The sequence below is a fragment of the Chiloscyllium plagiosum genome, unplaced genomic scaffold (genome assembly GCF_037043375.1).
Source record: "Chiloscyllium plagiosum isolate Xiang-an unplaced genomic scaffold, Cpla_swu_hap1 HiC_scaffold_20, whole genome shotgun sequence".
Classification (NCBI taxonomy): domain Eukaryota; kingdom Metazoa; phylum Chordata; class Chondrichthyes; order Orectolobiformes; family Hemiscylliidae; genus Chiloscyllium; species Chiloscyllium plagiosum.
This window is the reverse complement of record NW_028270158.1, coordinates 65816276-65843596: the sequence shown is the minus strand read 5'-3', so window position 1 is coordinate 65843596 and position 27321 is coordinate 65816276. Positions and strand designations below refer to the sequence as shown.

The 27321-nt window shown below is 41.5% G+C and overlaps 1 protein-coding gene across 3 annotated transcripts in view; it reads left to right on the top strand.

Annotated features, from left to right (window-relative positions):
• The window catches only part of LOC122560473 (protein tweety homolog 3-like), a 307798-nt gene that overhangs the window by 99946 nt on the left and 180531 nt on the right, over positions 1–27321 (top strand). For all 3 annotated transcript variants that reach the window (XM_043711109.2, XM_043711111.2, XM_043711110.2), the window contains exon 2: positions 16831–16997. In XM_043711109.2, coding sequence (XP_043567044.2) covers positions 16831–16997 — 167 coding nt within the window. The remainder of the gene's footprint in view (positions 1–16830; positions 16998–27321) is intronic.

The following is a 27321-nucleotide window of genomic DNA, read 5'->3' as shown; positions in this document are numbered from 1 at the left end:
TGATCAGGTGGGTCAATGGCAGATGGAGTTTAATTTAGATAAATGCAAGGTGCTGCATTTTGATAATGCAAACCAGGGCAAACCCTGGACAGTTTGTGGGTAAAATTGAGGACACTGTACAGAGGTGCATCCCCAAGAAGAGAGAGATTATCCGGGGAGGGATTAGACAGCCATGGCTGACAAAGGAAGTCAGGAAATCTATGAAAGAAAAAGAGAGAGCCTATAAAGTGGCCAAGAGCACTGGGAAATCAGAAGATTGGGAAGGCTACAAAAACAACAGAGGATAACAAAGAGAGAAATAAGGAAGGAGAGGATCAAATATGAAGGTAGGCTAGCCAGTAATATTAGAAATGATAGTAAAAGTTTCTTTCAATACATAAGAAACAAACGACAGGCAAGAGTAGACATTGGGCCACTTCAAACTGATGCTGGAAGCCTAGTGATGGGAGATAAGGAAATAGCAGGAGAACTTAATAAGTACTTTGCGTCAGTCTTCACAGTGGAAGACATGATTAATATCCCTGAAAATTCCTGAAGAAGGGCTTATGCCCGAAACGTCGATTCTCCTGTTCCTTGGATGCTGCCTGACCTGCTGCGCTTTTCCAGCAACACATTTTCAGCTCTGATCTCCAGCATCTGCAGTCCTCACTTTCTCCATGAGTAATATCCCAACAATTAAAGGGAGTCAGGAGGCTGAGTTGAGTATGGTTGCCATTACAAAAGAGAAAGTGCTAGAAAAGCTAAAAGGTCTTAAAATTGATAAATCTCCTGGCCCTGATGGGTTACATCCTAGAGTTCTGAGGGAGGTGGCTGAGGAAATAGCGGAGGCGTTGGTTGAGATCTTTCAAAAATCACTGGAGTCAGGGAAAGTCCCGGATGATTGGAAGCTGTTGTAACCCCCTTGTTCAAGAAAGGATCAAGGCAAAAGATGGAAAATTATAGGCCAATTAGCCTAACCTCGGTTGTTGGTAAAATTCTAGAATCCATCATTAAGGATGAGGTTTCTAAATTCTTGGAAGAGCAGGGTCGGATTAGAACAAGTCAACATGGATTTAGTAAGGGGAGGTCGTGCCTGACAAACCTGTTGGAGTTCTTTGAAGAGGTGACAAGTAGGTTAGACCGGGGAAACCCAGTGGATGTGGTCTACCTAGACTTCCAAAGGCCTTTGATAAGGTGCCTCACGGGAGGCTGCTGAGCAAGGTGAGGGCCCATGGTGTTCGAGGTGAGCTACTGGTATGGATTGAGGATTGGCTGTCTGACAGAAGGCAGAGAGTTGGGATAAAAGGTTCTTTTTCGGAATGGCAGCCGGTGACAAGCGGTGTCCCGCAGGGTTCAGTGTTGGGGCCGCAGCTGTTCATATTATATATTAATGATCTGGATGAAGGGACTGGGGGCATTCTAGCGAAGTTTGCCAATAATACGAAGTTAGGTGGACAGGCAGGTAGTACTGAGGAAGTGGGGAGGCTGCAGAAGGATCTAGACAGTTTGGAGGAGTGGTCCAGGAAATGGCTGATGGAGTTCAATGTGAGCAAATGCGAGGTCTTGCACTTTGGAAAAAAGAATACAAGCATGGATTACTTTCTAAACGGTGAGAAAATTCGTAAAGCCAAAGTACAGAGGGATCTGGGAGTGCTAGTTGAGGATTCTGTAAAGGTAAACATGCAGGTTGAGTCCATGATTAAGAAAGCGAATGCAATGTTGTCAATTATCTCAAGAGGGTTGGAATATAAAAGCACTGTTGTGCTACTGAGACTTTATAAAGCTCTGGTTAGGCCCCATTTGGAGTACTGTGTCCAGTTTTGGTCCCCACACCTCAGGAAAGACATACTGGCACTGGAGCGTGTCCAGCAGAGATTCACACGGATGATCCCTGGAATGGTAGGTCTAACATACGAGGAACGACTGAGGATCCTGGGATTGTATTCATTGGAGTTTAGAAGATTTAAGGGGAGATCTAATAGAAACTTACAAGATAATACATGGCTTGGAGAGGGTGGACGCTAGGAAATTGTTTCCGTTAGGCAAGGAGACTAGGACCCGTGGACACAGCCTTAGAATTAGAGGGGGTAAATTCAGAACAGAAATGCGGAGACATTTCTTCAGCCAGAGAGTGGTGGGCCTGTGGAATTCATTGCCACAGAGTGCAGTTGAGGCTGGGATGCTAAATGTCTTCAAGGCAGAAATTGATAAATTCTTGATGTCACAAGGAATTAAGGGCTACGGGGAGAATGCAGGTAAGTGGAGTTGAAATGCTCATCAGCCATGATTGAATGGCGGAGTGGACCCGATGGGCCGAATGGCCTTACTTCCGCTCCTATGTCTTATGGTCTTAATGGTAGGGCTCTGGGAAGTGTTGCCGAATAAAGAGACCTAGGGGTACAGGTGCATGATTCTTTGAAATTGGGATCCAGATAGACAGGATAGTGAAGAAGATAGTTGGCAGACTTGCTTTCATTGGTCGGAGCAATGATTATAGGAATTGGGATGTCATGTTGCAGCTATACAGGACATTGGTGAGGCCACTTTTGGAATACTATAAGCAATTCTGATTGCCCTTCTATAAGAAGGATGTTGTTAAACTTGAGAGGGTGCAGAAAAGGTTTACAAGGACGTCGCTGGGACTGGAGGATTTGAATTATAGGGAGAGGCTGAATAGGTGGGCCTCTTATTTTCCCATGCAGTGTCAGACACTGAAGGATGACCTTGTCAAGGTTTAGAAAATGATCAGGAGCGTGGATAGGGTGAATAACTAATGTCTTTTTCCAAGGATGGGAGAGTCTAAAACTAGAGGACATAGATGTAAGGTGAGATGGAAAGATTTAAAAAGACCTGAAGGGTAACTTGTGGTGAGTATTATGGAATGAACTGCTAGAGGAAGTGGTAGAGGCGGATACTACAATACAGTGTTTAAAAGGCATCTTGATGGGTATATGAATAGGAAAGGTTTAGAGGGATATCGGCCAAATGCTGGCAAATGGGACTCGGTCGGATTGGCATGACTGGTTGGCATGGCTGAGTTGATTTATGCAATATGACTGGCTCTAAGAGAGTGCTTCAGAAACAGAAGAAGAGTTTCAGGACTCCGTGTCAAGAAATAAGTACCTGTTGATAAATTTGTTTAATGGTCCCAGGAAGAGACATTGAACAAAGAATTCGCACCAATATATGTAAAAGTTTGTTGGAAAGAAACAAAGTATATGCATGTCACTGAACCAGAAATTTCAAAATAGAAACAGGATAACCCTTCACTGAGGTTTATCAAGTTGTTGTTGATGGTAAAGAGGTTGAAACCTTTGTCCTAATACTTATTATAAGACTCTTCCAATTCCTTGTATACTGTAAAACTATTTATTATACAGAAAAGGAAAAAGCAATTTGTGCTTTTGTTAAAAGAACATTGTGAATACATACACTGACCGCAATAACAAAATTGCAAAAATTAAACTAATGCTTTGTCCAAACATGTTTCAAACTAGAATTCCACTTGCCTGGTATTAACTTCAACTGCAGTCACAGCAGTATAATGAAAGGGAATTGAGAATACTATTACAAAGACATTCAGATCCCTGGTTTTATATACATTTGAGACAGTTGACAGAAGTATGAATTCTGTACGAAATCTTCATAGAATACTGGTGTGATGAAGCTTGGGTACTGCATTTCAGAGTGGATGCAGAAGAATTTAGTAGAGTGGTATCAGGGATGAAAGGCACTGGAGTTACTGAGCTCATTTGCTTGGAGCCAAGAAGGGTAAGCGGGAAGATTTGATACTTTTGAATCTTTTAAGTTTGATCGAATAATTGCAGAAAAGCTGTTCCTTATGGAAGAAGAGTTTTTAACTGGAGGAAACAGACCTGAGGGACATGCCAACCTTCCAATTTCAAAGGATTTACAGGTGTTAGCACTTGTTAGTTATAGAGAAAAAGGAAACTCTGAAACAAAGAAACGGAAAATGCAGGATGTTCCACATTTGCAAGGAGCAAAAATAGGCCAGCGTTTGGGTTTAACCCTTTATCTGAAATTAAAACAATACAATGGAGGTTAGCATTGGAAAATAAAGGACAAAGAAACAGCAGCTATTGTAATCAAGAGAAATTGTCAATGAATTGAATGACTTTACTTTTCATAGAGAGCCAGGAAAAGATCTGATCAGTCAGCCAAAGATTTTAAGTTTTTTGGATAATAAAGCCAATGGGAAGTGCTAATAAGTAAACGGCAAATCAGCTTTCCAACCATGTTACTCCACTGCTGTTTATGTCGTACTAAATGGCCTCTTATAAAACATTTGTGTTTTGTTCCAGCCTTGATCGAATGGTGGCATTCTATCCTCCAGGTTTGAAAATCATGGGTTTAGGCTCCATTCTCAAATTACTATTTGTACGGTGATATTGGAGGTTGCAACTCTGATGAGTAAAACTTTGATTACAGGTCTCCTGCAGAGTAATGACTCCATAGCACAATGAGAACAAGAGAAAGACAGTTCTCCCTGTGTTCTAATTATTAGTATCCCTCAAAACAGAATATTTGCCCACTAACCAAATGACAGTTTGTGGGATTTCTACTGTTTTTTTGACTGGTTACAGTGCTTACTTTCAAAACAGTAGTTGCTGGACTTGAAAAATATTGGTTGGAGAATGTTATAGGCAATTAATGAATGCAAATGCAAGTGTACATGCTTGCTGTCTTAATTGATTCATTAATATCTCTGCCAGAATTTACATAAAACTCCATATGCACCAGCTGTTTCTGTTTCTTTGTGCTCTGATAAAAACAGTGAAAATGAGTCAACGTTTAATTATTGCTTTTTGGATGTTAACTTCTCTGATTCCATCATTATTGATAGACTAGTTTCCTGCCCACATTTAGAGCATTGTTGTCTGTGGGTGATCTCTCACTATTATAATACATGGCTTCTGGTTGTATAACAGCTCCATTTCAGTAAAAAAACTAGAAAACAGTACAGCGCAGACACAGGCCTTCCAACAGTACAGCGCCGACACATGATGCCTTTCTGAACTTAAAAACCTTTTGCCTCTACTCAGTTTGTTTTCCTTTAGTGTTTGCTTATTCAAGATACAATAGCAATGTTTAAGAGGCATCTTGACATATCTGTTTCATTAGCTTCCGTTGGCTATTGGGAGGACTGTAATACAATCCCAAGAAAGTGATTCCTATTCCTGAGCGCTACCCATGTGGCCTTGCTGGATCAACCCTTCAAGGTGCCCTCCCTCTGTATAGCTGTGATATTCTCCCGAACCAGTCACCCAACACCCCCACCTCTCTTACATCCCTTTCTATTATGCCTGAAATATCTAAATCCCCGAACATTAAGTTGCCAGTCTTGTCCTTCTCTTTGTAACAGCACTATAGCTATATAGTCCAGGCTCTAATTCATCTGCCTCACCTGTCAAACTCTTTGCATTGAAATGGATACACTTCAGACTACTAGTCCCACTGTGTTGAGAAACCTCTCCCTGCTTGTTCTTCCTCTTATTGGCCTTAGTCTCTGTTTCCTCTTCAGTCATTTTATTTGTTAACCTGCAGTTCTGGTTCCTGTCCGCCTGCCAGATTAGTTTAAATCCTCCTGAGTGGCACTAGCAAACCTTGCTGCCAGAATATTTGTGCCCCAATTTAGGTACAGCCTGTCCTTATTGTAAAGTCTTCACTTGTCCTGGATGACATCCCAATAATCCACATAAATGAAGCCCTCCCTCCTATGCCAGCTCTTTAGTCACATATTTAACTATTGTCTTCCTATTCCTAGCCTCACTGCCATGTGGCACAGGCAGTAATCCCAAGATTATGACCCTGCAAAAATGATGCATTTTGCAACAACTAGCTGTTTGGTAAGGTTGCAGCTTATGTCTCTAGATGTTTCTGACCTATGCATTTTATTTTTGTTTTCTTGATACATTGGATTTTGTACTTTCATTTCCTGATCTTGGTTCATTATGTAGCAACTTATCCTGTGACAGGAAGAAACTGGTTTTACCAAATGAATAAGTGCGATCTTTTCAAATGGTATTGTACTCCAGCACTTCACTTTGGTTCAAAAAAATATATTTTTAGGTTGTTTTTACTGAGTTGTACCTAGTAGTTGGGGAGTGGATCTGGATGGGTTGTTCTTCAGAGGGTCGGTGTGGACTTGTTGGGCCAAATGGCCTGTTTCCACACTGTAGAGATTCTGTTAAAATAATTATTATTCTTATTTCACCTGTTTTTCTAATCGGCCTGTTCAGAGATGTTATGACACATTTGGACTAGGTGGGACTTGAACCCGCGCCTCCTGGCCCAGGGGTAGAGATGGCACCACTATGCCACAAGACAGCCTTTAAGTGTTTTCAAATCACCTTGTTCAGGGATGGAATTATGTACATCTAGAGCAACTGGGGTTTGAACCTTGTTCCAGGAGGCTTAAGGGGAGGGACACAGTCTGAAAAACAACCCTCCACATCAATCTCTGTCTCCTGTCAAGCCAACTTTGTATCCAGTTGACAAACTGACCCTGAATCCCATGTTATCTAACTTTACTAATCAATCTGCCATGCAGAACCTAGTCAAGGGCTTTACTAAAGTCCATGGAGACAATGTCTATGAGTCTGCCCTCATCAAATGTTTTGGTTACATCCTCCAAAAACTCAATCAAGTTTGTGAGACATGGTATCCCATAGCCACACTAAATAACCCCAAACAGACCTTGTCCCTCCAAATTAATGTAAATTTTATCTCTAAGAATTCCTTCCACAATTTAACAACCACTGATCTCAGACTCCACGGTCTATAGTTCCCAGGCTTCTCCTTACAGCCTTTCTTTATTAAACGCACAACATTAGCCACCCTCCAGTGCTCCGGCATCTCAGCCATGGCTTAAGATGAATTAAATACATCTGCTAAGGGCCCGCAATTTCTTCCCTAACTCCCCACAACATCCTAGGATATACTTGATTAGGTTCCAGACATTTATCCACCGTTATTTTTTTTTAAAAAAGACCTCCAGCACCACCTCTTCTGTATTGCTGACTGTTTTCAAGACATCAGTATTTATTTAATTTTTTTAGAACAGTACAGCACAGAACAGGCCCTTCAGCCCACGATGTTGTGCCGACCATTGTTCCTCATGTATGCACCCTCAAATTTCTGTGACCATATGCATGTCCAGTAGTTTCTTAAATGTCCACAATGACCTTGCTTTCACAACTGCTGCTGGCAACGCATTCCATGCTCTCTCAACTCTCTGTGTAAAGAACCCGCCTCTGACATCCCCTCTATACTTTCCTCCAACCAGCTTAAAACTATGACCCCTCGTGTTAGCCATTTCTGCCCTGGGAAATATTCTCTGGCTATCTATGCCTCAAAATATTTTCCTGGAGTTTTTTAGCCTTCATGTTTTTCTCCACAGTAAAATCTGATGCAAAATATTTGTTTTATATCTCTCTCATTTCCTGTGCTTCCACACATTGATGACCTCGTTGATCTTTAAGGGGCCCTATTCTTTCTTTAGTTGCATTTTTGCTCTTAACGTATTTGTGGAATCTTTTTGGATTATCCTTAATTTTATCTGTCCAGGCTATCTTGTATTCCCTTTTAACCCTCCTGATTTAACTCTGAAGAATGTCTGTGAACCCCTTATACTTGTCAAGAGATTCACTTGATCCCAGTTGTCATAGAGTCACAGAGATGTAGAACACGGAAACAGACCCTTCAGTCCAACCCGTCCATGGCGACCAGATATCCCAACCCAATCTAGTCCCACCTGACAGCACTTGGCCCATATACTTCTAAATCCTTTTAAAAGTTGCAATTGTGCCAGCCTCCACCACTTCCTCTGGCAGCCCATTTCATACACGTATAACCCTCTGCGTGAAAAAGTTGCCCCTTAGGTCTCTTTTATGTCTTTCCCCTTTCACCCTAAACTTATGCCCTCTAGTTCTAGACCCCCACCCCAGGGAAAATATTTTGTCTATTTATCCTATCCATGCCTCTCATAATTTTGTAAACCTATAAGGTCACCCCTCAGCCTCCGACGCTCCAGGGAAAACAGCCCCAGCCTGTTCAGCCTCTCCCTATAGCTCAAATCCTCCAACCCTGGCAACATCCTTCTAAATCTTTTCTGGACCCTTTCAAGTTTCACAACACCTTTCTGACAGGTAGGAGACCAGAATTGCACGCAATATTCCAACAATGGCCTAACCAATGTCCTATACAGCTGCAAAATGACCTCCCAACTCCTGTACTTAATACTCTTGACTAACAAAGGAAAGCATACCAAACGCTGCCTTCACTATCCTATCTACCTGCGACTCTATTTTCAAGAAGCTATGAACCTGCACTCCAAGGTCTCTTTGTTCAGCAACACTCCCTAGGACCTTACCATTGAGTGTATAAGTCCTGCTAAGGTTTGCTTTCCCAAAATGCAGCATCTCACATTTATCTGAATTAAACTCCATCTGCCACTTCTCAGCCCACTGGCCCATCTGATCAAGATCCTGTTGTAATCTGAGGTAAGCTTCTTCTCTGTCCACTACACCTCCAATTTTGTTGTCATCTGCAAACCTACTAACTATGCCTTTTATGCGCACATCCAAATCATTTATATAAATGATGAAAAGTAGTGGACCCAGCACTGATCCTTGTGGCACTCCACTGATCCTTGTGGCACTCCAGTCTGAAAAGCAACCCTCCATCACCACCCTCTGTCTTCTACCTTTGAGCCAGTTCTGTATCCAAATGCTTAGTTCTCCCTGTATTCAGTGAGATCTAACCTTGCTAACCAGTCTCCCATGGGGAACTTTGTCGAACGCATTACTGAAGTCCATATAGATCACATCTATCGCTCTGCCCTCATCAATCTTCTTGTAACTTCTTCAAAAAACTCAGTCAAGTTTATGAGATATGATTTCCTATACACAAAGCCATGTTGAACTATCCCTAATCAGTCCTTGCCTTTTCGATTACATATAATTGAATCATGTCCCTCATGATTCCCTCCAACTTCTTGCCCACCACCTACGTCAGGCTCACTGGTTTATAGTTCCCTGGCTTGTCCTTACCACCTTTCTTGAACAGTGACACCACGTTAGCCAACCTCCAGTCTTCCGGCACCTCACCTGTGACTATCAATGAAACAATATCTCAGCAAGAGGCTGTCTATACCTAACATATACCTCCTTTTTGTTTTAGATCAGAACATCAATATCTTTATTCATCTTTTTTCCTTCTCTTTCCAGTCGTATCCATCACTGTGCTGCAAAAATCCCAACAGTTGTGTTTACAAGTAACTGTGAAACTTCTTTCATTGTGTGACACTTTACTTGAAATGAGGGCCCTATTTACCCGTTCTGCATATTTTATGGTTCCTCATGTGCATTTACATTAGAACAGGAGCAGGAATAGGACACTCAGGCCCTAAGGTAAGGTTTTTTTAATATATCTCTTTTGGCAATTTAGAGCAGAGGGGATGGAATCTAGGGCAGTTGCATGTTCCTTTTGCAGGATGTGGGGTGTAAGGGTTACCCCTGGTCTCCCTGCTGACTTCACCTCTGAGAAGTGCCCCCAACTCCAGCTCCTCACAGGCTGCGTTAAGGAACTGGAGCTGAATGAAGTTCGGATCATTCGGAAGACTGAGGGGGTGATAGAGGGGGGTTATAGGGAGGTAGTCAAACCTAAGTACAGAATAGAGGTATCTGGGTGACCGTCAGGAGAGGGAAAGGGAATAGCCAGTGAGTGCAGGTATCTCTGTGGTTGTTCCCTCACTAATAAGTATACTGCTTTGGATGCTGTTGTGGGGGGTGGGGGGATCCTACCAGGGGAAAGCCACAATGGTCGGGTTTCTGACATTAGGCCTGGCTCTGTAGCTGAGAAGGGAAGGGGGCAGAGTAGCAAAGCGATAGTGATAGGAGATTCAATGGTGAGAGGAACAGACAAGAGATTCTGTGGTCGTGACCGAGACTCCCGAATACTATGTTGTGTCCTGGGTGCCAGGATCAGGGATGTCTCGGATTGAGTCTACAGGTTTCTTAAGAGGGAGGGTGAGTAGCCAGAAGTCGTGGTACACATCGATACCAATGACGTAGCTAGGAAAAGGGATGAAGCCCTGAAAAGTGAATGTAAGGAGTTAGGTTGGAAGCTAAAAGGCAGGAGAAACAGTAGTAATCTCAGGATTGCTACTGGTGCCATGTGCTAGTGAGGCTGGGAACAGAGAGCGAGTGCAGCTGAACACATGTCTGCAGAGCTGGTGTAGGAGTGAGGGCTTTAGATATGTGGATCATTGGGATATCTTCTAGGGAAGATGGGACCTGTACAAGGAGCCGGGTTGCACATGAAAAGGAGTGGAACCAATATTCTGGGCGGGACGTTTGCTAGAGCTCTTCAGTAGGGTATAAACTAATTTGGTGGGGGATGGGAACCAGATATACAGATCCGAGGGTAGGGTAGTTGTGAACAGGCAAATAAAATGTGCAGAGAGTCTGTGAGGGAGGAGAGACTGTTGATAAGGGCAAAGTTGCAGTCAGTGTGATGGGTTGAAGTGTGTCTATTCTAATGCAAGAAAGGTCAGGAGAAGGGTGATGAACTTCGAGCATGGATCAGTACTTGAAACTATGATGTTGTGGCCATTACATAGGCTTGGCTATCATAGGGCAGGAATGGTTGTTGGATGTTCCAGGGTTTAGATGTTTCAAGAGGAATAGGAGGGAGGTAAAGAGTAATGGTATTGCTAATCAGGGGCAGTATCACAGCTGCAGAAAGGGAGGTCGTCTAGGAGGGCTTGTCTACTAAGTCATTATGGATGGAAATCAGAAACCGGAAAGGAGCAGTCACTTTATTGGGAGTTTTCTATAAGTCCCCCAATAGCAACAGAGACACAGAGGAGCAGATTGGGAGGCAGATTTTGGAAAGATGCAGATGTAACAGGGTTGCTGTCATGGGTGACTTCAACTTCCCTAATATTGATTGGAACCTCCTTAGTTTGAATGGAGTAGACTTTGTCAGGTATGTGCAGGCAGGATTCCTTATAGTCGGCCATATTGGATTTGGTGCTTGTCAACGAACCAGGTCAGGTATCAGATCTGTCAGTGGGAGAGCACTTCGGAAATCGTGATCACAATTTCCTGACGTTTACTGTAGTCGTGGAGAGGGATTGGAGGAGACAGTATGGGAAAGTATTTAATTGGGGAAAGGGGAATCACAATATCAAAAGGCAAAAACTGTGGAGCATAAATTGGGAACAGATATTCTGAGGGAAATGCACAACAGAAATGTGGAGGTTGTTTTGGGAATATTTTCTGCAATTGCTGGATAGGTTTGCCCTACTGAGACAAGAAAGGGATGGTAGAGTGAAGGAACCTTGGATAACAAGAGATATGCAATATCCAGTCAAGAGGAAGAAGGAAGCTTAATTAAGGTTGAGGAGGCAAGGATCAGACAGGGCCCTAGAGGGTTCAAAGGTAGCCAGGAAGGAATGGATGAATGGACTTAGGAGAGCTAGAAGGGGGCATGAAAAAGGTTTTGTGAGTAGGATTAAGGAAAACCCCGAGGCGTTCTCGTGAGAGTAATCTTGTAGTTTGTGAGGACAGCATGAAACAGGCTTGATACGCTTGAACAGCTTCATGTTAAGTAGAAGGATGTGCTGGAAATGCTGAAAAACAGGAGGATAGGTAAGTCCCTGGGCCAGACAGGATATGTCCAAGGTTTCTACGAGAAGCGAAGGAGGAGATTGCTGCACCTTTGGCGATGGTTTTTGTGTCCTCACTGTCCACTGGTGTAGCGCCAGATGATTGGAGGGTGGCAAATGTTATTCCCTTTCTTGAACAAGGGAATAGGGAAAAATCTGGGAATTACAGACCAGTCAGCCTTACGTTGGTGGTGGGCAAATTATTGTAGAGGAGAGACAGGATTTATGATTACTTGGAAAAGCAGAGCTTGATAGTCAGTCTGGCTTTGTGAGGGGCAGATCATGCCTCACAAGCCTTATTGAATTCTTTGAGGATGTGACAAAACATATAGCTGAATGTAGAGCAGTGGATGTGGTGTATATAGATTTTTAGCAAGGTGTTTAAGGTTCCCTATGGTATATTAGATTACTTAGTGTTGAAACAGGCCCTTCGGCCCAACAAGTCCACACCGATCCGCTGAAGCGTAACCCACCCAGACCCATTTTCCTACATTTACCCCTTCACCTAACACTATGGGCAATTTAGCATGGCCAATTCACTTAACCTGCATATTTTTGGATTGTGGGAGAAAACCCACGCAGACACGGGGAGAATGTGTAAACTCCACACAGAGAGTCGCCTGAGGCGGGAATTGAACCCGGGTCTCTGGCGCTGTGAGGCAGCAGTGCTAACCACTGTGCCACCGTGCCGCCCGGTAGGCTCATTCAGAAAGTAAGGAGGCATGGGATACAGGGAAATCTGGCTGTCTGGATACAGAATTGGCTGGCCCATAGAAGACAAAAGGTGGTAGTGGATGGAAAGTATTCAGCCTGGAGCTCGGTGACCAGCAGTGTTCCGCAGGGATCTGTTCTGCAACCTCTATGCTTTATGATTTTGATGAATGATTTGGATGAGGAAGTGGCAGGGTGGGTCACTACGTTTGCCGATAACATGAAGTTTGGTGGAGTTGTAGATAGTTGGAGGGCTGTTGTAGGTTGCAACGGGATATTGATAGGATGCAGAGCTCTGCTGTTAAGTGGCAGATGAGTTCAACCTGGAAATGTGTGAAATCATTCACTTTGGAAGGTCGGATTTGAATGCAGTATACAGGGTTGAAGGCAGGATTCTTGGCAGTGTGGAGGAACCAACTGATCTTGGGGTCCATGTCCATAGATCTCTCGAAGTTGCCACCCAAATTGATAGGGTTATCAAGAAGACATATGGTATGTTGACTTCCATTAGCAGGGGGATTGAGCTTAAGAGCTGTGAGGTTATGCTGCAGTTCTATAAGAGTCCTGGTTAGACCACACTTGGAATATTGTGTTCAGTTCTGGTTACCTCATTATAGGAAGGATGTGGAAGCTTTAGAGAGTGTGCAGAGGAGATTTACCAGGATGCTGTCTGCACTGGAGAGCATGTCTTAGGTTGTGGGAGCATGTCTTAGGTTGTGGAGTGAAGAAGTGTAAAAGGTGACTTGATCGAGGTGTACAAGATGATGAGAGGCCTAAATAGAGTGGAAAGCCAGTGACCTTTTCCCAGAGCAGAAGTGGCTATTAGGAGGGAGCATAATTTTTAGGTTATTAGAGGAAGGTTTAGAGGGGATATCAGAGGTAGGTTCTTGGCACAGAGAATGGTGGGTGCGTGGAATGCACTGCCAGCAGTGGTCATGGTGTTAGAGACATTAAGGACATTTAAATGACTCTTGGATAGGCGCATGAATGATGGAAAAGTGTGGATATGTAGGTTAGTTTGATAATAGAATACAATAAAAGGTTGGCACAACATCGAAGGCTGAAGGGCGTACTGTTCTATGTTCTCTGTTTTATTTCAGGTAGCCATGCCATTCTGTAAAATCATGGCTGATCTGCCGATAAGATTCAACTCATCTTTCATGCCAGCTCCTCCTCACCTTCAATCCTCCGTTTTAAAACTCTTTCTACCTCCTTTTGAAATACTTCATGAGTTAGACCCCAAAGCTTTCCTGAGTAGAGAATTTCAGACATTCTGAGAAGAAATCCTTTAGTATGTTAGTTTTAAATAAGTGGTCTGTTATTCTGTTACTGTTGAGATTCCCCAATGTCTTCTCAACATCTGCTCTGTGAAGCTGTCTCAGAATCTTGAATGATTCAATAAAATCACCCCTCATTCTTCTAGTACTAATGAGCAAAGTCTAACTTGTTCAGCCACTCTTGATAATTCAATCCTTTGTCCCAGGATTCAGCCGAGTGAATCTCTTTTGAACTGTGTCCAATGCCAGAATATCCTTTCTTACATATGACAATCAGTACTCGAGGTGGGACCTCACCAACACCTGCATATTTGTAACACCACTTTCAAGTTTTTAAATTCCGAAACCCTAGTAATAAAGGCCATAATTCCATATGATGTCTTAAGTATTTGCTGCACCTATATGCTAACATGTGTTTTTCATGCAAAAGAACAGTGCTGAGCTGCTGCGTTGTACTTTTATTAAGTCTCTCTCGATTCAAGTAGTAATCTGGATTTGGACTTTTATTACCAAAATGCATGACCTTGCATTTTTCATACAATAAACTGAGTTTTTGCAGATTATTTCAACTCTTATGTCCTCATTACAACATGCCTTCACTTTTTTTCTGCATTGTCAGCAAATTTGCATTACATGCTGCTTCATTCTTAATCATTAATATAGGGAGTGAATAATTAAGAGGTTAGGACTAATCGTTGTGGGACTGAACTTGTTAGGTCAAACGTGAAAACGACCCATTAATTCCAACCCTGCCTTCTGTGTATTAACCAATCCTCAATCCATGCAAATACATTACCTCCAATACCATGAGCACCTATCCTGTTCAATAAACTTTAATGAGGAACCATATTGAAAGTCTTCAGACAATCCAAATTCCAGGAGGCCCAACTTACAAATGTTCATACTTATGAACCCAGTCACAGGGGTGTAATCTTAAACATCCGACATGAACATTTCCTCTACCTATGGATGGCTGCATTGTGTTCTGACTTGCGTACAAATCAGCCTACTAAGGGACTGAAGAATTGAATCTGTTTGCAATCCAAGCCTGTTTTGCTTTATCAACTCTGCTTGTTATATTCTCAAAAAACTCTAGCAAATTTAGCCAACATGACTTCCAGAAAACCATGTTGACTCTTTGATTGTTAACTTTTCTAAATGTCCTGATAATTCTTGCTCAATAATGAAATCCAGCATTTTCTCAATGACAAATGTTTTGGCTGTCTGGCTAATAGTTTCTGTCAGTCTCATTTTTTGAATAGGAGTGTCATGTTGGTGATCTTCCATCTGTCCTCTGGAATATTTTGACAAGTACTTCCATTAACTCTACAGTCACTTGCATTAAGACTCTTGCATGCCATTAGGTCCTACCGACTTGTCTGCATTCAGTCCCAGTAGCTTGTCAAACACTTCGTTCCTCGTGATCGAGACTGTTTCTAGACTTTTCCACTCAATGATACCTTGCTTATCTGATATCTTTAGTTTAATTATTATGGCCTTCACTGTAAAGACCATTGCAAAGTAGTGGTTTTAATTATCTAACATTTCCTTATCCCCTGTTATCGATTCCTTAGTTGCATCCTAGAACAGGAACAGGCCATTCGGCCCTCCAAGCCTGCGCCGACACATTTTGCCCTTCCATACTAAAATTGTCTTTACTTACGTAATCCGTATCCCTCTATTCCCTTCCTACTTAAGTATTCATCCAGGTGCTTCTTGAATGCTACTATTATTCTGCTTCAACGACCTGGAGGAAACCCACGTAGACACTGGAGAATGTCGCCCGATGCTGGAATCGAACCCAGGTTCCTGGCACTGTGAGGCAGCAGTGCTAACCACTGAGCCATCATGCTGTGACCCCCTGCCGCTGTGACCCTCTGCCACTGTGCCCCCCTGCCACTGAGCCACCATGCCGCCTATCTGAATGACCTATTTAAATGACTGCCAATGCTTGTCTATTGACTTTCCCCTTCGTCTATTTTCCCAGCCTGATTTAGACGATACTTTCTTCATACCTTCGTGATTGCACTTATTTAAATTGGTGACACTGGTTTGAGACTCACGTTGCTATCCCTCAGACTGACTTTGAAATTCCACCATAAGCTAGAGGATTGGGAATTCCTGAGATATCTTATTGATTCTGTTACGATCAGTCACATCTTGCTGTCTGTGACTGTGGAACAAATTTGATCTTGGGGGCAGAGGGAGATACTTAAATGTTAAAAAGATGGTTTTAAAAGTGAATTTTTTAACTGTAGTTGACTGCATTAAAATTCCCTGATTTAAACCACATGGTCAATCTAAAGATGCAGAACATCAATTTGCCAGTTTCCTTGGAGCATCACACTTCAGCTGTACAAGTAAAAGCAGGTTGAAGGGGTTGTCTGCTGTTAGTTTTTAATCCCCCACTATCACTGTCCTTGTCACAAAGGTCTGCTCTTCCAGTCTGCTTCACAGTAATGCTGAATTGTTGCATGCTCCTTCTTGTTGTACAGTGTGGGCCTTACAGTGTAACAGTATGAAAGTGCACATAGTTAAATGTATACCTTCTTTACAATGTTGCAAACATTAAGTATGCTTTTTTCAAAAGCCACCATTTAAGTACTTCTCTTTTTAGGAACAAAAGGCAAAAATGCTGTATATGAAATCTGGAATTGTTGATTGACTTTGGCCTACAGTAATAATTGAAATTCAAATTTGCTCAAATGCCAGCAATTTCGAGACCTTGTTTCTCTTAGTCTTATTTACTTAATTCCAGCACATTTCTAAAAATGAAGGTAACTTATCAGCGTGAATTAAAATTTGACTCTGTCCAGCTTGGGTTCATCCTCTGTAAAACTGTAAACAGTTTCTATTTTTGCTGTTATAATTTCCACGCCTGCTGTATGGTATAATGTGGTTTTGCAAATGCTTTAAAGCTGGGTTTTCCTGTACTCCTGTTTTCCATCACTGCATCCCCAGAACTTAGCAGTGATATACTGAACCAATATATTTGCCACAACTGCATGTACTCACTGATACACAGATAAACAAGAAACTTCTTCAGCCCTCTGTTAAGTGATTGCCTTAAATTCACTGCGAATATTTCTAAATTTAAGGGCTACAAGAAGTAGTTCTAGTTGATGCATTTAACTCATTATTAACTTTTTTTCCCTCCTCTTTTTCCTACAGTCACTTTTGCTGTTGGGTGGAGTTGCGCTGGTCTGCCTTTCCCTCAACCTCCTTTTCCTTCTCTTCTATTCCTTTTGGCTGTGTTGTCGGAGGAAGAATGAAGATCAGCCAAATGCAGACTGCTGCTGTACAGCATGGTGTGTCATCATTGCAACACTTGTGTGCAGGTAAGAAAGCTCCTCCAGCATGAGATTAGTGTCTTGCTTATAGACCCTTTTCAGAGTTTGAAAATGTTTTTAATCTGTGATGAAGTTTATATGTCCTGCTAACACAGCGAACTCCCCTCTGTTCTGATATATTTTGATATAACTTAGTTGGCTGGGTGGCTGATGTACGATACAGAATGATACCAGCAGCGCAGGTTCAGTTCATGCATCAGCTGAGGTGACAGTGTTGGTCCTGTCTTCTCAGCCTTGTTCCGCAAGTTAAACTCCCCTGCAATTGTCTCTCTCTAAACTGTGCCGAAAATGTGTTGCTGGAAAAGTGCAGCAGGTCAGGCAGCATCCAGGGAACAGGAGAATCGACGTTTCGGGCATAAGCCCTTCTTCAGGAATGAGGAAAGTTTGTCCAGCCTGCTGGACAAACTTTCCTCATTCCTGAAGAAGGGCTTATGCCCGAAACGTCGATTCTCCTGTTCCCTGGATGCTGCCTGACCTGCTGCACTTTTCCAGCAACACATTTTCGGCTCTGATCTCCAGCATCTGCAGACCTCACTTTCTCCTCTCTCTAAACTGTGGCAACTTTACCTTAACAACTCCAATTTGTGTGTGTTTTCCTGCATAGCAATTTTGAATTGCAGCCATGTTATGGGGAACACCAAATAAAGCTTTGTGCTTCTGCTACTTTGAAGCTTAGTCAGTCTGCATTACTGTTGTAATCTCTTCATATACAATTAATCAGTAGTATTTGCAGAAGCTTTGAACAGACCATCATCCTGCCTCTTCAGCAAATGTTGCAATGTGGAGTAATTAATACATGCCAGAAAAGATATTAATTAATTCTGGATATAGGTTTGCTCGCTGAGCTGGAAGGTTCATTTTCAGACATTTCGTCACCATACTAGGTAACCTCTTCAGTGAGCCACCGGACGAAGCACTGCCGATGTTTCCTGCTTTCTATTTATATGCTTGGATTTCTTTGAGTCGGTGATGTAATTTCTTGTGGTGGTGTCATTTCCTGTTCTTTTTCTCAGGGGATTGGTAAACGGGGTCCAAGTCAATGTGTTTATTGATCGAGTTCCGGTTGGAATGCCATGCTTCTAGGAATTCTGTTTGGCTTGTCCTAGGATGGATGTGTTGTCCCAGTCGAAGTGGTATCCTTCCTTATCTGTATGTAAGGATACTAGTGAGAGACGGTCATGTCGTTTTGTGGCTAGTTGATGTTAGTGTTTCCTGGTGGCTTCTTTTCTGCCTGTTTGTCCAATGTAGTGTTTGTGACAGTTCTTGCATGGTATTTTGTAAATGACATTAGTTTTACAAGTTGTTGGTATAGGGTCCTTGAGGTTCATCAGTAACGGTTTCTGTGTGTTGATAGATTTGTGGGCTACATGATGCCAAGAGGTCGGAGTAGCCTGGTACACATCTCCAAGATGTGTTTGATGTATGTTAGTGTGGCTGGAATCTCTGGCTATTTCAAATTCATGAGCTGCTGTTTTAGTGTGTTGGTAGGTTTGTGGGCTACTGTGATGCCAAGGGGTCTCAGTAGTCTGGCAGTCATTTCCGAGATGTCTTTGATGTAGGGGAGAGTGGCTAGGATTTCTGGATGTATTTTGTCTGCTTGTTTGGGTTTGTCGCTGAGAAGTCTGCAAACTGTGTTCATTAGGTACCAGTTTTTTTTTAATACACTGTATGGGTGATTTTCCTCTGCTCTGTGTAGTTCCTCTGCTCTGCAGCCTGTGGTGGCTTGTTGAAATAATGTTCTGATGCAGCTTTGTTTGTGGATGTTGGGATGATTGCTTCTGTTGTTCAATATTTGGTCTGTATGTGTTGTTTTCCTGTAGACGCTGGTTTGAAGTTCCCCATTGGCTGTTTGCTCTAATGTAATTTGACATTGAGAATGGCAGTTTGTTATTGTTTTCCTCCTCTTTGATGAAGTTTATACCAGTAAGGGTATTATTGATGGTCTTGAAGGTTTCCTCTAATTTGTTTCGTTTAGTGATGACAAAGGTGTCATTCACATAGCGGACCCAAAGTTTGGGTTGGATGGTTGGTAGAGCTGTTCGTTCGAGTCTCTGCAATATTGTATCTGCTAAGAACCATCCTAGAAGTATGGCATTCCAACTGGAACTCTATCAACAGACACCGTTTACCACCTCCTGAGAAAAAGAACAGGAAATACATCACCTTGGGAAATGATATCACCACAGGAAATTACATCACCGACCCAAAGAAACCCAAGCATATAAATAGAAAGCAGGAACCATCAGCAGTGCTACATCCGGAGGCTCACTGAAGATGTTACCTAGTATGGTGATGAAATGTGTGAAAATGAACATTCTAGCTCAGCGAGCAAACCTATATCCAGAACCTCAACCTGAGCTACAAATCTTCTCAAAACTCGCTCATATTTATTAATTCTCAAATACATTGGCTATCCAAGCACTAAATATTTTCTAGAACACGTTTACCTTCAGGCTTCATTAACAATTCCTTGTTTTTTTTTCAAAAGGCTTGCCCTCCAACTGATAATGAGCAATAAGATATGTTGCTGCAATTAAAAGGCCACCTCTGCGCTTTGAATGAAGTTCATTTTTATTTGAACTTTGTGGCATCATTAGGCATATTATAACACAGAAGCTAAGTTTCTATAAACAAATATCTGTCCATTCAGATGACAAGCAAATGGATTGTAGCATGCCCTCATGTGAAGCGATGTATGATGCTTTTCAAGAAGGACTTCAAAAGACTTAATTAGGAAAAATGGAGCTTAAATTGCGCAAATGTAGAATGACACAGTAACTTTGACACTAAGAAATTGATATTTGAAAAGGAAACCAGTTCAAACATGAGATTTTTTATAAACACCCTGATGTTTGCCCTGTTACTGAGTTGCAATTCAGGTTATTTCCAGATCGCATTTCTCAGGTCCATGCAGAAGCAAGGTAACTCCTCATTCCCTATGAACCAAATACTGACAAAGTATAGTGGATTTCACATCTCGCATGAAAACTAAACATATTTAGCTTCAATACATAGGAATTCCACTATGTCTGTCAAAATTTCATGAGACTGATGATGACAGTAACACCAGACACATAAATCATCATGCAGATTTTTATCTAGTTAGTTACAGACGTGGTTAAGGAAAAGTAAAGCTGGTATTACTCAGTAGGTCAGGCATCATCTTTAGAGAGAGGAGCCAAATTAAAGTTTTTGTTGATGCCCTTTTTATCACAACTGTCAGATCATCATCCTACATCATTAGTGTATTTCTATCTCCACAGATGCTTCCTTAGCTGCTATCTGTGGTTCTTTGCTGTTGTTTTGATAAAAGTGAGATGGATAAGATGAGCAGCCAGGAACCAGTTCATGAAGGTTTAAAAATACACTGGTCAGATTCTTTTGGTGACCTCCTTGAGATAAGATGAACATTGAACACAGAGGCAGTAACCTGACCCTTTAACAGAATTCACAAGGTTTATTGTGAAGCTATTCTGTCATCACACTTTGACCAGGCCAAATTGGGATAAGTAATGATGATACTTGAATTTTAGATACATAATTCTTCTTTGAACTAACTGCAGTCCACCTTGGTAAAAATTTCAAGATTGTTTGTGTTTTCCTTGGTTTACTGTAAGCATTACATCTCTTTAGCTAATTTGTCCAGTTTCTAGGAAGTGAAGAGAGTTCCTGGAGTTATCATCTTTCATATATTACTGCACAACATAATGCACTTGGATTAATGCTTTACGTCTTTTTCTTCATGGAATTGTTATGGAACAGGTCTGTTATTGTATTTACTGTGTGTACAGAAGAATTTTAAAGTACCTAGTAACCAGGGATGGCATGGTGGCTCAGTGGTTAGCACTGCAGCCTCCCAACGCTAGAGACGCGGATTTGATTCCAGCCTCTGGCGACTGTCTGTGTGGAGTTTGCACATTCTTGTCGTGTCTGTGTGGGTTTCCGCCAGGTTCTCCGGTTCCCTCCCACAATCCAAAGATCTGCAGGTTTGGTTAATTGGCCATGCTAAATTGCCCATAGTGTTCAGAGATATGTAGGTTAGGCGTAAATGTAGACAAATGGGAAATTGGTTTGGGTGGGATATTCTTCGGAGGGTTGGTATGAACTTATAGTGCCTGTTTCCACGCTGTAAGGATTCTAGCGAGTTTTGAGAAGATTTGTAGCTCTGGTCGAGGTTCTGGATGTAGGTTTCGTCACCACACTAGTTAAAATCTTCAGTAAGCCTCCGAATGTAAGGATTCTATTTATAAAAATCACACCACGGAAATGGTATGCCTTAACATGGTGCATCAATCCAATTCTTGTTGTTTTTTAAATTCTAAAACTAATTTTCTCCAAAGTTGGCTGCAATGCCTTCTGCCGTCTAGCCCTATGTCCTGAAATTTTTTATATATCTTCCACCTCAAAGATGCTTCATGAAACTTGTCTTGTGAAGCCCGTTGGAATTTTTCTCTGTGTCAAGCTTGTCAATGTAAGTGCAAGCTGCTGCATGCTTAATTTTTCTTTAATATATTTTAATTTCTTTTTGGATATGCAAGGGTGAAGATGTGCAAACAGTTGGAAGTGAAGCTTGATGCCCTTTGAATGGATATGTTTTCCTTGCCTCCCCAATTTACTGCCCTTTGTCAAGCTAGTGAATTCCACAGTCCATTTCATTTCCTGCTTTTCCAACACTGCCACTTGAAGATCTGCAGTTACAGTTGAACAGAAAGTTCTTGGAACAATAAATGCAGGATTTCTGATTGAAATGTTAAGATCACTGTTTATCTGATGTAGGATAAATGGTTTGAAGCCTGTGCTAAGATAATGCTGGTTTGAAAATTTAGGCTTATGATGTTGTTTATACTTAGTCTGCATTTGTTGTCAGTGAAATAAAATCTTGTGCAGTGCGGCTGAATAGGCTGTATTTTGGAATGCTTGGATTTGAATTTGCAAACCGGATACTTGGCAGTTGAGTATCTTGCGCCCTAACCTTGCTTCAAGATGGGTAAACTTAATGGACCCAGATGTCTCTATCATCAGATCACCGTGCTTTTCTTGTGAGGAATGGAGTAATGAAGGATAGTCAGCAGGTTCACCACCTAGTGCTATTTGGCACCTTTATCTTCTGGGTGAAACTTGGTGAATCTCCTGACTGTGATGTTCAATGTATGGATTGTGGTAAGGGAGGGAAAAAACATGATTTTCTTAAGGTTTTTGCTCTCTCGCTCACTTTCTTCTTCACTTTTTGTGATGCTCTGTGCAGCTATTGAGAGAACCAAGACTGTGGTTGATAAATACCTGTTCGGTTTTTATTAATGTGTAGTAACAGTTGCAAATATTTCATTTTAACAACTTATCCATTTGCTTATTAATAGAATTATCTTTACATGAACTGAACAATCTGCTTTGATCCTAGTAGCCCAAAAATCAAATAGTGATTATGGTCAACAGGGTGCAGAAATAATGGACACCACTGTTTTGGGGACACACATCAATGGTGAGACAACCACATCTTTTCAGGTCTTTGAAACTTGTGGTAGTACGTTGTGTGCATAATGCATTTGAATCCTAATTCTTAGGTGAGTAATATAGCTGGAGAGTCAGTATGGGGATGAGTGAGCAGCAGTCTGCCGTCAGCCATGTGTTTTCATCATCAATGACTTCACTTTTGTTACTTAAACAGTTGGTGGTGAAGTGAAATGTAAAGTGGCATTTGATACTTCAGCACAAAGATCAGACAGTGTTTTCTGGTAATTGTTGATTTTGTTATGTTTATAGTTGCAGACGGATGACATCAATTTCTATTAATTGCATTGATTAGGAAACTCAAAAAACTTTTGAAAACTTAATTAATTCCAGTTCAGAATTAAATATAGACTTGGTAAGTGTAACTGCGTGTACATTTCCTTCAAATAATTTTTACAACAACAGTCTTCCTTTAAGATTGTTAATTGTCCACACCAACGCTCCAAAGAGTATTCCACCCAGACCCACTTCCCCACCCTATTACTCTACATTTTCCCCTGACTAATGCACCTAGCCTATACATCCCTGACACTATGGGCAATTTCACATGGCCAATTCACCTTCATCTTTGGACTGTGGGAGGAAACCGGAGCACCCGGAGAAACCCATGCAGCTAGAGGGGGAATGTGCAAACTCCACAGAGACAGTCGCCTGAGGCTAGAACTGAACCTGGGTTCCTGGCGCTGTGGGGCAGCAGTGCTAACCATTGAGCCACCGATGTTTGTTTGTGGTATTTGTCTGGTAGTATTTATGATTAAGTGATGAGGATTCCTTCAAAAAGAGATAATCAGGCTGAATGGCCTCCACCATAACTTCTATGATTCCTGGCCTGGATGGGAAACTTTGTTACGGAGTAAAATTTGTTTGGCATCCAGCATTCTAGATAACAATTCTTTTGGCTTTTGTTTTCATGAATGGGCAGTAGTATTATATTCATTATGTTGTTAATCTGGCTTCGCCTTCATTTATGCTAGGTTTTCTTTTCCTTTTTACTTCAGTGTTGAAGAACTGCATCATATAATGCCAGTGCTGTGATTTAGGAAAGGGAGCATATTCTATTGCTTAAACATTCCTTAACATTTACAAATGTTTGAATTGCTGTGCAAAGAAGAAAAAGTACATGGAATCCCACCCTTAGTCTGCTCTTGTGACCATAATCCGAGTGTGAATGTTATGGTTGCTTCATGCGCACCAGTCATGATATGCAACAAGTTAAATAGAAACAGCCGCTTGTGGTTTAAAGACTGATCAGTTTAACCATTTAAGGCATTTTCATCTGTCCAGCTGTCATGTAAATCCATGAATGCTTTTTCTTGACCTCATAGCCATGTATTCATTTATCCAAAGGCAGCTGTGCCAAACATCCTAACTGATCTAAGCTACACAGCCTCAACTTAGCAGCATGTGCAGCATTTGGGAGCTATTAGAAGTAATTATTGTGTTTCAAGAAATGCATCCCATTTCTGGAGATGATGTGGCGAAGACCCACAAGGCTTAAAGGCAGTGTAGAGATAGCTATGATTCTTATATATCTGCCCAGAATGGCCGACAATAAGAGAAACTTGAACCATGATACCAGGCACTTGAGAGTGAATTCACAGAGTTGTGTCTAATGGTCAATACAGAAGAAGTAAACAAACATGGCATTAAGCAAATGGGTCACATGTCTGTCACCTGTTCTAATTCCTGGGATTAATCTGTGGCAGTAATACTGAGTTGAATCAAACGTTCTAACAGATTAAATTTATAATGGAAGCCCGATAGTTGTTAAAACACAGAAAGTTAGAATAAACTTCTAACTTGATTAGTGATAGCAAAACTCTTGCAATCACCAAATGTGGGCCTTCTGGATTTAATATGGAGAGAAGAGTAGAGCACTGGCCACTTCTATCTTGATAATCAAAGTTATTTGACCAATATCAATGTATTATCTTTAACCTTTTCGGTAGACTGATTGTATTGAAAGAAAGTCTCCTAATCTGTATAACCTCATCCTTTTACTGGGGTTCACAAGCATGAATCGCATCGTTGGCTGAAGAAGGGTCACTGGAACTTGATGTTAATTCTGGTTTTACTCCACAGACGCTGCGAGACTTGCTGAGTTTCACCAGCAATTTCTGTTTTTGTTTCAGACAGTTTCTTTTTTGTTTTAGTGTGAAACTACCTTATCTTACTGCTTAAAAGTCCAGTTTTTGTCGGCGGCTGATGACTTTTGACAGCTTCCAAAATTAATGTGCAATTAACTGAGATTTGTTGTGTATTTGAGGAATTCAGCAACACAACTCAGTTGACGTTTAATGAGATCAATTTGCATAGTTATGTGAACAGCATGATTAATATGTGAAATGAAACTATTGCTTTCAGCATCTACTCAAAACTGTTTTCAAGCGGTCAATTTCATCATACACCAGCGCAACAGATTCACAACCTCAAATAAAAGCAGATAGTGCTGGAAAAACAGAGCTGATCTAGCAGCATCTGTGGAGTGACATGCTTCAAGTCTGATATAACCTTTCTTGGGAACTAACCTGAACAAGAAATATATTGGACCCAAAACTTAACTCGTCTTTACAGATAGACCTACTGAGATTTTCAAGTGCTTTCCATTTTTATACTCCGCACCAACATTTACAGTACTTTGCTTTCATTTGGCTGTTCATATTTGATCTTGAGATGAGCTACTGACCACATTTGGCGATGCCTAAATCACCAATTTTGATTTCAGCATCACCTGGTTTCATCATGTCTCAATTGGTCTGTTTTTGAAACCCTCTTTCGTGCCTCCTTGGTTTTATCAATAGGGGTACAGAGTACAAAATCAAAGAAGTGATGTTGAACTTGTGCAAAACACATTAGACCTCTGCTAATGTACTGTGTAAAGAATGTGAACACATTGAAGAGAGTGCAGAATTGGTTTACCAGAATGGTTACAAAGATGAGGAACTTGAGAACAAAAAACAGAAACTGTCGGAGAATCTCATCAGGTCTGGCAGCATCTATAAGAGAGAAAGCAGAGTTAACGTTTTGTATCCAGTGACCTGTCAGAACTAATAGTAGCAAGGAAAGGGTTTTATATATCCTAAAGACAAGGGGTGGAAGGGAAAAGAAGTGATTGGACAGTGGAGAGCAGCCCAGAAAGAGAGAGAAAATGACAGTTGGGTAGATCACGGGGTGGATTGTATGCCAGCAAGAAAGAAAAGGCACCTTCCGGCTGAAGCAGCGATGTACCTACGCTTCAGCCTACTGTATTCGCTGCTCACAATGTGGTCTTCTATCCAAAGGAGAGAAGAAATGAACATAGAACATTACAGTGCAGTACAGGTCCTTCGGCCCTCGATGTTGCGCTGACCTGTCATACCAATCTGAAGCCCATCTAACCTACACTATTCCATGTACGTCCATATGCTTGTCCAATGACGACTTAAATGTACCTTAAAGTTGGCGAATCTACTACCGTTGCAGGCAAAGCATTCCATACCCTTACTACTCTCTGAGTAAAGAAACTACCTCCGACATCTGTCCTGTATCTATCACCCCTCAGTTTAAAGCTATGCCCCCTCGTGCTCGCCGTCATCATACTTGGAAAAAGGCTCTCCCTGTCCACCTTATCTAACCCTCTGATTATCTTTTATGTCTTTATTAAGTCACCTCTCAACCTTGGTGAAGACTTGGTGTTCCTCTTTTAAACTGCCAAAAGCCAGTACAAAGGTGGAATAGAGGAATGGGATGGGTTCCAGCTGAATCATGCTGAACCATCCATTTGCTTATTAATAGAATTATTTTTACATGACTGGAAATCCACTTTGCTCCCTGAAACCCAAAAATCAAATAGTGATTATAGTCAACAGAATTAGTGGATACCACTGTCTTGGGTGCATACATCACTGGTGAGACCACCACATCTTTTCAGATCTTTGAAACTTGTGGCAGTATGTTGTGTGCATAATGCATTTGAATCCTAATTCTTAGGTGAGTAATATAGCTGGAGAGTCAGTATGGGGATGAGTGAGCAGCAGTCTGCCGTCAGCCATGTGTTTTCATCATCAATGACTTCACTTTTGTTACTTAAACAGTTGGTGGTGAAGTGAAATGTAAAGTGGCATTTGATACCTCAGCACAAAGAACAGACTATGTTTTCTGGTAATTGTTGGTGAGTTGCATAACTGGAATGTGGAGTGAAGAAGCTGTATTCAGTTGCATGAAAAGTTTTTTAAAAATCATGGGTAAATGAGAAGGTATTATTGCAGATTAGTGATGGGGCTGATTGTTACCAGTGAATGAAAGGGAAGGACAAAATGTGTGAATGTCATATTCCACCAAGGAACGCAAAAGTATAGGGAAATTTGACAGAAGAACAAACATAAGGCTTTTGTATCTCAATGCACGAAGCATTCAGAATAAAGGAGATGAACTGATGGCACAAATTGAGATAAATTAATATGATCTTGTAACCATTACAGAAACGTGTTTACAAGATGATCAAAACTGGGAACTTATCATTCAGGGATATCTGACCTTTCAGAAAGACAGAACAGAAGGAAAAGATGGTGGGGATGCTATGTAAATGAGAGATGAAATAAGGACAGTTGTGGGAGATCTAGGTTTAAATGATGTGGAGTCCATTTTGATGGAGGTAAATAACTGCAAGGGAAAGAAGACATTGTAGGACCCCCAAACAGTAGCCACACTGTAGGAAAGGATTTAAATCAACAAATAATCGGAACATGTAAAAAGAACAGAGCATCATTATGGGTGACTTTAATCTACATGTTATTTGGGTCAATCAAGTTTGAAAGGGTGTTGC